The sequence below is a fragment of the Pristis pectinata genome, chromosome 31 (genome assembly GCF_009764475.1).
Source record: "Pristis pectinata isolate sPriPec2 chromosome 31, sPriPec2.1.pri, whole genome shotgun sequence".
NCBI classification, from domain to species: Eukaryota; Metazoa; Chordata; class Chondrichthyes; order Rhinopristiformes; family Pristidae; genus Pristis; species Pristis pectinata.
Window position 1 is genome coordinate 17,150,289 of NC_067435.1, and position 12,597 is coordinate 17,162,885.

The following is a 12,597-nucleotide window of genomic DNA, read 5'->3' on the forward strand; positions in this document are numbered from 1 at the left end:
ACATTTACAATACTCAGTGTAAAGTCATACATCAAAAGCAAGATCCTGATACTGATGTGTACTGGATAATACTGGAGGCAGCAGTTGTGGAGAGAGAAAACAAGGCTAATATTCCAGAACTATGAAAATGATATGAAATGTGAACTCAGGTTGCTCTACTCAGTGTTTCTAGCACTTTGTTGATAGGAGCTGCCGGCTAAGAAAGAGGTCTCAGTCTTTGTACTCTGCTTTCTACCATACTAATTACCATAATGGGCTTGCTAACTAATCACAGTGTCATTCAGTCAGCCCATCTCAAGCCCACACTTGACGTGAAGAGCCCCATGATGGAGACTTTTTAAACTATGGGTGCTAAACATTGTGTTTCTTCATAGGTTTTCCATTATTTACATATTTTTTCTTTTAGCTGTTTCTGCATTTTGTAAAATACCATGTGCTACTTGATTGTTCTATCCATGAAGGAGGGCAGTCTTGGCACTTAATTGCCATAGAGTTGCCACAGTCCATCACACAAACTAACCTCCCCTCCATCTGCATTTCTCGTTACCTCGGAAAAGCAGTCAACATAATCAAGGACCCCTCCCACCCTGGTCATTCTCTCCTCTCCCCTCTCCCATTGAGCAGAAGATGCAAAAGCCGTAGAGCATGAACCACCAGACTCAAGGGCAGCTTCTATGCCACTGTTATTAGATCCTTGTACAGACCTCTCATACACTGAAGGATGAACTCTTGATCTTCCAATCTACCTCATTGTGGCCTTGCACCTTATTTGTCTACTGCACTGCACTTTCTCTATAACTACAACACTATATTCTGCATTCTGTTTTCTTTCTACTGCCTCGATGTAATTATGTATGGCATGATCTGCCTGGATGGCACACAAAACAACTATTTTTTCACTGTCTCGGTATATGTGACAATAATATACTGATACCAGGGTGTTACAGTGTGAAGGATTTTAGGTGCAGCTGTATGATGTCTTCCTGCAATGGAGACTGTCTGGGTTTAAGTTCCAAGCAATCGTTACTGTAGCTCGTCTACATTCTGTCGAGTATTATGATACTGGTTTTGAGTAGCTGTGACAGAATGTTCACAGACTCCGGTTCCAGTATTGGGAAGAATGATTCTTTCCACCTTTCCATAACTCCAAGTGTCGTTATCTGCTGGCTTGTGGAAAGGCAAATGGTGGACAGGAGTGCACCTTGGCCCAGAGCCCAGCTGCTTAGACCCTACCTGCCTTCGTCGGAGGAAGTTACTGCAAATAACCGGTCACAACTCGAGAAACCTGAGGTCATTCTTCCTTCTCCTTCATGTCTTCTTCCCCCCACCCCCACCCAACCTTCAAACAGGCAACCATATAAATCACTAATTATTTTGTGTGGAGTCAAGGGCTTGAAGTTTCTCTGTTCAGACTGGCAGCAAAAAGGTCTGCAGTCTTCTGTCTAAAGTATCTCCACACTCATTGTCTCAAACTCCAATCCAAATTGTTAAAAGACCTTGAAGCATGCACTGGGGCTGAAGCTTTGCTACTTTTTTAACCCATGTTATTGAGACTTTAACAAACATGTCACAACTTATACATGTTACAACTCCCCTGACTTCAGCTGTTTTCTGGGGCACTTTAACAACTATTGGTATTAGCTTTTCTAGGAGGTAGATTAAAGCACTGGATAGCTTACTGTTTGTGCGATGATTATGGAGCCAGGGTTCCAGGTAAAGTTCAGTGCTGCTCTACATTCTGGTCTCTCCATGAAGGACGGTTGTGTGACGATCGTTGTTCCCTATCTACACTGCCCACTACATTTGTTCCTGCCTGTAGGTTCTATTAATATAAGCAACACAAGCCTAGCTCAGTGCTCAGTTTTAACAGCTGCAAATAAGGTGCTAGTATTTGCACATTAACGCACACCCAGCTTGCTTTCACGTCGTCTGTCACCAGGGCTCACCAGAACCCTGACTGCATCAGAACCTGTTCACCAGCCATTTTGGGCGTGAAGTGTCTGCCTGTATCCAGTAAAGAGCTTTTTTTCCCCACAAGCCCAGTACCACATAGAATTCCCAACCTTAGAAGGAGACCATTCGGCCCATTGAGTGCACGCCAGCACTTTCAAAGAGCCATTTATTACCACTCCTGCTTTTTCTCTAATACCTATTCAGTTTCCATTTGAAGACCACTGCTAAATCTCCACCTCGAGCTACAGTAACAATTGCCTGATCAGACAGTGTGTTCCAAATCCTGACTCGACTAAAAATGATTCTCCTCCTCTGGTTCTTTGTCTTTAAATCTGCATATTCTGGTTTTCGGTCCTTCAACCAATGGGAATGGGTTCTCTTACTTACACTCTGAAGCTTAAATTCCTGCAGCTTTTTTTTCAAATATGCAAAAGCACAAATTGCTGATGCAGATCTTTGGTTCTGATGTCAGGATTTATCCACCGATGAGGCAACAATGCCAAGAATAGTATCCTCTAGGAATAAGTAATTCAAACTGGCTGAGTCAGCCAGCAAGGGATTAGTAATCAGTCGCACAATTAGTAATGGGTGGTCTGAGGTTAATGGGTTACTGATTGCCCGTAGACTCCACTGGTCTATCCTCTAGCCCATCCCCTGGGCCAGTTTATAGCGGTAATGTGTTTTGGAAGGCTCTGCAGCTAGATGGCAGAGGATAAAGTTATCAGATGTTCTCCTTTTCAGTGAGTGGTTGGTAACTATCTGTGGGCAGGCACTGAGATTCCTGGCAGATCATGATCCTGTACAAGTGGAGAGTCTGAGGTTGAAGTCTTGTGCAGTTACTTGAGGGAGCTTTGATAGAATTTCACTTCATATTTGCTTAGTAAAATAGGAATGTGTTCTAAGAGGTATTCTTTGCATTGCAATGGCCAAGCTTCTAGTGTCCCTGCATAGGTTAGTTATTATACGCCCCGATCATCCTTTAGTGGTCATGAGCTCAGGAATTCTTTGCTTGCTACTTCGCATTTGATTCTAGACCGATTGTACACTGACTGTTCAACAATGGGAGATCTCATGGATGATCCCATGGAAACATCAGAAACTGGGGGAGCTGCCATGTAAATCTTGATGGAGAAGTAATGTGACTAAATGCGTCCAACATCCACCTCTTTACACCTCATCTAGGGAGATTAAAATTCCCTAGGGAAGACTAGGTTAAAAATGGCAGCTGGGAGGGGTGAGATTACCCTGCGTAATTCCCCTTGGTTCCCCTCAGCTAATCCAGACCAGTCCAGGAATCATTTCCCTTATTTGTTTTTCGGGACCCGGTTGTCACTGGCAAGGCCAGTGATTATTGTTCTTGAGAAGGTGGAGGTGAGCCTCCTTCACCTGCACAGATGTTCTGACAGTGCTGTTGAATGGAGGATTCCCACATTTAGACCAGCAAAGATGAAGGATCGTCAATACATTTTCAAGTGCGCAGCTTGGAGGGGAACATGGAGGTGGTGATGTTCCCATATGCATGAAGCTCTTGACCTTCTTGGCAGTAAAGGTCACAGCTTTGTGAGGTGCTGAGGGAGTAGTCAGTGTGAGTAGGTACAGTGCATTTTGAAAATGGTACAGACTACATCCATTGTGTGCTGGTGGTAGAGGCAATGAATGTTTTGTGTGGTGGGATGGATACCAAATAACGAAACAGCTGCATTTTCCTTAGTGTTCTTGAGCTTCTTAGGAGTTGTTGGAATTACTTTCAGCGAGGCTAATGGGGAATATCCTTATAATTTGTAATATTTATAATTTGTGTCTTGTGGATGGTGGAAAGGTGTTGGAGTGTTGAAAAGTGAGTCGGTCACCTCAGGACACTTGGCCTCTGGCCTTCTCCTGCAGCCACACTATTATGTGCTGGTCCAGTTGAGTTTCTGGTCAGTGACTCCAGGATGTTTGATGGAGGACTCATTGATCGTGATGCCAGTTGATGTCAAGGGTAGGTGGTTAGACTCTTATTATTCTTGGTCATTATCTGGAGCTATTTTGGTGTGAATGCCATTTATGAACACATGGATAAATGTCAACTGGGTCTTGCTACATGCAGTCATGGACTTCTTCATTTGCTGAGGAGTTTCAAATGGAAATGAAATTGTAAATGAGCATGCTGGGATGAGTGATCTCCAACAACCACAACCCTTGGATTCTTTTCCCTTGATGCCTTTTTGACTCCAGCTTTACCAAGGCTCCTTGATGCCACGCTTGAACAAATGTTGCCTTCATGCTAAGGGCAATTACTTTCACCCTACCTCGAGTTCAGCTCTTTGATTTGAATTTGACTTGGGGGCTTTAATGGGGTCCCGGTGCCAAGTGGTCCTAGTGAAAACCAAACTCAACACTGATGAGCAGATTATTGGTGAGTAATTACTTGAAAGCAATGTCAGTGACACCATCTATCATTCTGATTGACAGTAGACTGAGCAATGAATAACTGGATTGAACATGTCCTGTCTTTTATTAATACGACATACCTGGGTAATATTCCACATTGTTGGGAAGATGAAATGGAACAGGTTTGTTAGAGGTGTGACTGGAGTGCAGGTCTTCAGTCATACAGCTCGGATGTTGCCTGCTCCCAAGGCCTTTGCTGTACCCACTGCTCTCAGCCATTTCTTTTATTACATTGGAATAAACTGAATTGTTTGAAAACTGAATTCTGTGTCATTGGTGACCTCAGCAGGAAGCTGAGATGGAGCATTCACTCAGCACTTCTGGTTGAACGTGGTTGCCACTGCTAATCTTCAGTGCCTGAGGATGTTGGCTGTTTAATTGTCATCCACCATTTATGACTGGATGTGGCAGCTTCAAGCTGATCCATTGGTTGAAAGATCACATAACTCTGTCTATTGCATACTGTTTTGTACATTTCTGTTCTGCATTGCTGCTTTTAGGCAAGCCTAGTGCTGCTCCTGGCATTCCATTCTGCATTTGCTATGGAACCAGGGTTAATCCATTGTTTTGATAGTAATGGTAGAGTGAGGGGAATGCAGGGCCATGAGGTTACACATTGTGGTGGTTACACATTGTGCTGCTGTTCTGACGGTCCACAGCGCCTCTGGTTTTGAACTGCCAGATCTGAGCCTTTCCCATTTAGTATGATGGTGGAAAGTGTCCTTCTGGCGATGTCAGAACTTTTGTCTCCACAAGGACCACGTGGTGGTTGCTTCTATTTATGCTCCTAGACAGACTTGTACACAGATGTACACAGGTAGATTGGTGAGGACAGAGTCAAGTAGGTTTATCTGTTATATTGGGTCTGTGGCAAGTTGAGTGCACCAGTCAGGCAGCTCAATCCTTCAGGACTTGCCCAGCTTAGTCATTGGTAGCTCTATAAAGTCACTCTTGGCAATGGCCATTGAAGTTCCCCACCCTGAGTGCATTCTGTGCAATTTGATACTTTTCAGTGCCCTTTTCAGAGGCTGTTTGACATTGAGCACTGGTTCATTAACTGAGGGAGGTCAGTGGTGGTAATTGGGAGGTTTCCTTGCCCACATGTGACTTGATGCCATGAAACCTCATGTCCTGGAATAAATGTTGTGCATTCCTAGGACTCTGCTCTCCTGCCTGTATTCCTCTCCGCTGCCATCCCTGGTCAGTCCATCCTGTCCCGTGGGACAGGCTGTTCCCAGGGATTGTGATGCAGAAGTCTTGCCCTTGGGTATGGTTCTGAGTACGAATCTGCCAGGCTGTTGTTTGACTAATCAATGGGAAAGCTCTCCCAATCTAAACAAATGTTTATGAGCAGGACTTTTATCAGGTGGGGGCTCTTTTTTGAGAGGAACTTGGCCACGTCCAAGATTGATACTTGTCCGCTTCCATCCTTTTATTTTTTTTTGGTTCGTGTGAACCAAGTGTTAGCTACTCTAAAGTCTAAAGTACAGTTGGAGTGTAGAAGGAGGCAACTGGCAGAGATCAGTGTGGGATAGAATAGCCTGGGTCTGTGCCATGTGTTCTATGCAAGTGCAACAGCCTAGGGAGTTGTACCATTTTGAACGTTCCCCTGACTTGTATAGGTCCCCAGGTGCTTGAAATTCTGTCCCCATTCTAGAAGGGTTGGCTTCCATCAAATAATAGAATCATAGAACAGTACAGCACAATACAGGCCCTTTGGCTCACAATGTTGTGCTGACCTTTAAACCTTGCCTAAGACTATCTAACCCCTTTGTCCCACATATCCCTCTATTTTAAATTCCTCCATATGCTTATCTAGTAATCTCTTGAATTTGACCAATGTACCTGCCTCCACCACCACCCCAGGCAGCGCATTCCATGCCCCAACCACTCTCTGGGTAAAAAACCTTCCTCTGATATCTCCCTTGAACTTCCCACCTATTACTTTAAAGCCATGCCCTCTTGTATTAAGCATTGGTGCCCTGGGAAAGAGGCACTGGCTGTCCACTCTAATCCTCTCAATATTTTGTACACCTCTATCATGTCTCCTCTCATCCTCCTTCTCTCCAAGAAGTAAAGCCCTAGCTCCCTTAGTCTCTCCTCATAATGCATACTCTCTAAACCAGGCAGTATCCTGGTAAATTTCCTCTGCACCCTTTCCAACACTTCCACATCCCTCCTATAATGAGGCGACCAGAACTGGACATAAAACTCTAAGTGTGGTCTAACCAGAGTTTTGTAGAGCTGCATCATCACCTCGCAGCTCTTCCATCAGGCCCTGGGGACTTATCTGTCCTAATATTTTCTAACAGCTCCAACACATCCTCCCTCTTGATATCTACATGCTCCAGAACATTACCCTCACCAACACTGTCCTCAGCGTCATCAAGGCCCCCCTCCTTGGTGAATACTGAAGTGCCTGACAAAGAGTGTATTTTCAATCATAATCTCCTCCCCCTTCTGAGGCTGGGGTGGGTGGTAGGTGCTGCTCGTTCCTGACTCGTGGCCAAAACCACTGTCTGACCCTCATCTCCCTTGTCTGGTCTCCCAGGTGTCATGACAGTGGACATTATGGGATGTTTATTAGTTTTAAAAAAATATGAATAGATTCCTCTGTTTTGCCAAGCTTTCCGTGTCCCAGATGTTCTCCTGTGGTTTGCTTTTTAATTAGATTATATTTAGTTAGAGTCACAGCTCAGATTCCGGGGCTATCGGGTTACTTCTTCTCTGAGCTGTCTCCTTTTTACAGCTGCCCTATCTAGAAGCAACAGATAACTGGGTTTTATGTCAGCTCCCTGTGCCACGGGCAGGAGCAGTGACTTGATTTCTCTTGTAGCCTTTTAAAAAGAGGAAAAGACAGATCAATTTTTAGAGTGGAACAGACGGCAGAGACAATGGACACGAGTGTGATGTTGCCAGAGCCAAACCTGATGATGGCTAATGGATTAATTCTCCCCAATCGCGCCATAAAACCGCAGAAGAAATCTAAAAAAGCTTGTGTTTTTTTTGAGGTGGAGATCTTGGATGCCAGGACGAAGCAGAAGCTCAGTTTTCTGGACAAGGTAAGCACAATCACATGTCCTTTGTTTAACTCCAAAAAAGTATGCATGTCTGCACTAACTGGTTGGGCTATTCCATGTGATAGCCGATGTTTAGTGTTGATACAGTACTTTCAATGGGGAATCTGCTCTCAAACCTACACCCTGTAAATTCTTTCTTTGATTAATCACCTCAAATTGTACTCGTGATCAATTTATAATCATGATTTTGCTCTGGTATACTAATGCAATAAAGTTTCAAAGGGTGGTTGAGGAATTAGTTATAAAGGGAATGGTGGAGAAATGAGGCACTTGCTTTCCTTGAGAGCAGAGTTTAATAGGAGATTTGATAGAATAAATAAAAAGCAATGTTTGCTGTGGTAGAAGGGACAGTATACCTAGGGCACAGGGTTAAGGTGATTGGCAGAGCTAAAGCAGATTTCTGAGCTACATTTGTAAGTATGAAGGAAGCAGATCAAAGGGGAATTGGATAAGTGTTTAGAGAAAATATTTACAAAGTTGTGGGGAAAGGATGGATATGGAATTCGTTGATAACTTTCCCAAAGAGCCAATTCAAGCTGATCAGCCTTTCTGTGCTTATCTTAAGGATTCCTGAAAGAATCTAGGTTTGTCTGTGGCTTTTGCATGCTTTCACAGTTTTCCCATAGAGTGCGAAAATCATCCCACCGCCACCACTGCTGTGACTGCAGTTCCAGTCTACTGTGTTGCAAAGTTTGTTTTGAGAGGTGGTGCTAAGTGTCATTAGAACCTTCAGAACCATATAACTGGCAAGTGTTGGCCAGGAGTTGCTATCGGAGTCCGTCTGCAAAAGAGCAAAGGTGCTGTAAGCACATTTGTATTAATTTTCAACTTCATGAACTTCTTCCCACATGAAAGGTCAGCAGGGATTATGTGGGAAAGCTTGTCATTATGGAATATTTTTGCTAGGATGTCAGACTAGGTGTCAGCTGTCTGTTGTGCTACCTGGAGGAATTTCCTGCCATGTGGGTGGCATGCATTGATGTTAGGGGGGGTTTGGATTCTGATGACATTGTTGGTCAATGTCCAGTGTGGGGTCATCGGGTCCACCCTGATGATGATCAATGCGGAAGTTGCTGACATATGCTCTGTGGACACCGAGGAAGGTGAATGCTGCTGCCAGACCAGGCCTGCGTTCACCTCCACTGGGTTAGAAGCTAGTTAGTATACAAGCCCAATGTTGATCAGGATTAGACCATAAGATATAGGAGCAGAATTAGGCCATTCAGTCATACCATAGAACAATACAGCACAATACAGACCCTTTGGCCCACCATGTTGTGCCGACCTTCAAACCAGACCTAAGACTATCTAACCCCTTCATCCCATATATCCCTCTATCTTAAATTCCTCCATATACTTACCTAACAATCTCTTGAACTTGACCAATGTATCAGCCTCCACCACTACCCCAGGCAGTGCATTCCATGCACCAACCACTCTCTGGGTGAAAAAGCTCCCTCTGACGTCTTCTTTGAACTTCCCCCCTATTACCTTAAAGCCATGCCCTCTTGTATTGAGCATTGGTGCCCTGGGAAAGAGGCGCTGGCTGTCCACTCTATCTATTCCTCTTAATATTTTGTATACCTCTATCATGTCTCCCCTCATCATCCTCCTCTCCAATGAGTAAAGCCCCAGCTCCTTTAGTCTCTCCTCATAATCCATACTCTCTAATCCAGGCAGCATCCTGGTAAATCTCCTCTGCACCCTTTCCAATGCCTCCACATCCTTCCTATAATGAGGCGACCAGAACTGGACTCCGTACTCTATGTGTGGTCTAACCAGAGTTTTGTAAAGCTGCATCATTACTTCGCGGCTCTTAAACTCGATCCCATGACTTATGAAAGCTAACATCCCATAAGCTTTCTTAACTACCCTATCCACCTGTGTGGCAACTTTCAGTGACCTGTGGATATGAACCCCCAGATCCCTCTGCTCCTCTACACTGCCCAGAATCCTGCCATTTACCTTGTATTCTGCCTTGGAGTTTGTCCTTCCAAAGTGTACCACTTCACACTTCTCCAGGTTGAACTCCATCTGCCACTTGTCAGCCCAGCTCTGCATCCTATCAATATCCCTCTGTAAGCTTCGACAGCCCTCCACACTATCCACAACACCACTGATCTTTGTGTCATCTGCAAACTTGCTAACCCACCCTTCCACCCCCTCATCTAAGTCATTAATAAATATCACAAAAAGTAGAGGTCCCAGAACCGATCCTTATGGGACACCACTAGTCACAGCCCTCCAATCCGAATGCACTCCCTCCACCACAACCCTCTGCTTTCTACAGGCAAGCCAATTCTGAATCCACACGGCCAAGCCTCCCTGGATCCCTTGGCCTCTGACCTTCTGAAGAAGCCTACCATGCGAAACCTTGTCAAGCGCCTTACTAAAATCCATGTAGACCACATCTACTACACTACCCTCATCAATCTTCCTGGTCACCTCCTCAAAGAACCCTATCAGGCTTGTGAGGCAAGATCTTCCCTTCACAAATCCATGCTGGCTGTCCCTAATCAGTCCATGATTCTCTAAATGATCATAGATCCTATCTCTTAGAATCCTTTCTAGCAGCTTACCCACCACAGTCATAAGGCTCACTGGTCTGTAATTCCCTGGACTATCCCTACTACCTTTTTTGAATAAGGGGACAACATTCGCCACCCTCCAATCCTCCGGTACCATCCCTGTTGTCAACAAGGACTCAAAGATCCTAGCCAACGGTTCAGCAATCTCCTCCCTCACCTCCCGAAGCAGCCTGGGGAATATTCCTTCAGGCCCTGGGGACTTATCTGTCCTAATATTTTCTAACAACTCCAACACATCCTCTCTCTTGATATCTACATACTCTAGAACATTACCCTTACCAACACTGTCCTCAGCGTCATCAAGACCCCACTCTTTGGTGAATACTGAAGGGAAGTATTCATTGAGAATCTCATCCACTTCCACAGCTTCCAGGCACAGCTTCCCACCTTTGTCTTTAACCGGACCTACCTTTACTCTAGCCATCCTTCTGCTCTTCACGTACGAGTAAAAAGCCTTGGGATTCTCCTTAACCCTACTCGCCAAAGCCTTTTCATGTGCCCTTCTAGCTCTCCTCAGCCGCTTCTTAAGTTCCCTCCTTGCTACTCTATATTCCTCATGAGCCCTGTCTGATCCTTGCTGCTTACACCTTATGTATGCTGCCTTCTTTTTCCTAACTAGTTTTTCCACCTCTCTTGTCACCCATGGTTCCTTCACCCTGCCATTCCTTCCCTGCCTCTCCGGGACAAATTTATAAGATCCTGCAAGAGCTCCCTGAACAACGACCACATCTCCATTTCCCTTCAAAAATGTCGTCCCAATTTACACTCTCAAGTTCTCACCTTATAGCCTCATTATTTGCCTTTCCCCAGTTAAATATCTTCCCGTCCTCTTTGCTCCTATCCCTGTCCATGACAACTCTAAAGGTTATGGAGCAGTGGTCGCTGTCCCCCAAATGCTCACCCACTGATAGATCTGTCACCTGACCTGGTTCATTACCTAATACTAGATCTAATATGGCATTCCCTCTAGTCAGCCTGTCAACATACTGTGACAGGAATCTGTCCTGGACACACTTAACAAGCTCCACCCCATCTAAACCTTTGGCACTAAGCCCACTGAGTCTGCTCCGCCATTCAATAATGGCTGATATTTTTTTCAACCCCTTTCTCCCACCTTCTCCCCTTAACCCCTAACCCCCTTACCCATCAAGAACCTCCCAATGACTTGGCCTCCACAGCCCTCTGTGGCAACGAATTCCACAGACCCTCTGGCTGAAGAAATTCATCCTCATCTCAGTTTTAAAGGGACTTTCCTTTATTCTGAATCTGTGCCCTCAGATCCTAGACTGTCCTACTAATGGAAACATCCTCTGCATGTTCACTCTATCCAGCCTTTCAGTATCCAGTAGGTTTCAATGAGATCCCTCCCTCAGCGCTCCATGGAGTACAGGCCCAGAGACATCAAATGCTTTATTAATTAACCCATTCCCTCCAGAGCTTTGATTAAGTGCCTGTCTGTAGTAGGAACCAAGGCACAAAAGATGTGCACTAGTTACAACGAGGAGGCCATTTTATCCACTGGGTCCACATCAACTCCCAGCAGAGCAATCCCATCAGTCCCATTTCCCCACTCCTTATTTCTCTGTAGCCTATTCTCTCTCAGACGCCCACTAACTCTCCTTTAGTTCTTTTGCTAATTACCACTGTAGGGCAATTTACTGCAGTCAGTTAACTGACCAGCATATCTTTGGGATGTGGGAGGAAACCGGAGCATTCGGGAGAAACCCACACAGTGGCAGGGAGAACAAGCAAACAGCACACAGACAACACCAGAGGTCAGGATTGTGCCTGGGTTCCTGGAGCCATGAGACAGTGGTACCAGTTGCTGTGTTACCATGCTGCCTCCATACCTGGATGACCTACGATGGTCAGACATGCTCTGGTACTTCTGCAACATCTAGGGGCATTATTGAATCTTGTCTCGCCCAGCCACAAGGAATATTGTCCCCATCTTATAGAACACATTTGATGTTTGAAATGATAGCTCCAGCTGGATGTAAGTTATGGGCGCTTATAGGCCATTCCAGGCCTGGTGACACTGGCCTACTTTATACTGCTTTCGCTTTATGATATTGGCAGTGGACTGCATCTTCTGCTCCCTGAAGAAGCAGGAGGCTGCAAGGGAATCGGCTCATTCTTACTGGTAGGCTACTTTAGGGACCAAAGATAGCAGTGCCACTGGAGACGTCTGCTGTGTTCTCCAGTGCTTTGTCTCACTCCAGCCCTTGCACCCTTTATAGCTCTTATTCTGCCCTTTGGTTTTATTGTGGATGTACTCCATCCCTGGTAGTTTCTTGTGCTATTTCAGGAGCTTGTAGGCACATATTGAATAGGGCAATGGTCAGTGCAGTTTAGGAAAGAACAAATCTAGATTTACACAGCACTTTTCGCAGCATTGACTATCCCAAAGTATATCATAATGAAGTACTTTTGAGATATTGTCATTCTAGGACTGAAGGAATAAGATGAGATAAATGATCAGCTTATCTGGTTTAGGTATTAGTTGAGGGATGTGGGTTGACATCATTAGTTGCTCAACACAT

At 44.9% G+C, this 12,597-nt stretch overlaps 1 protein-coding gene across 1 annotated transcript in view; it reads left to right on the top strand.

Annotated features, from left to right (window-relative positions):
* LOC127584930 (very-long-chain enoyl-CoA reductase) overlaps positions 1–12,597 on the top strand; it is a 63,134-nt gene that overhangs the window by 12,172 nt on the left and 38,365 nt on the right. The window contains exon 2 of the mRNA XM_052041950.1: positions 7,398–7,448. Within this exon, the coding sequence (XP_051897910.1) occupies positions 7,398–7,448 (51 nt within the window). The remainder of the gene's footprint in view (positions 1–7,397; positions 7,449–12,597) is intronic.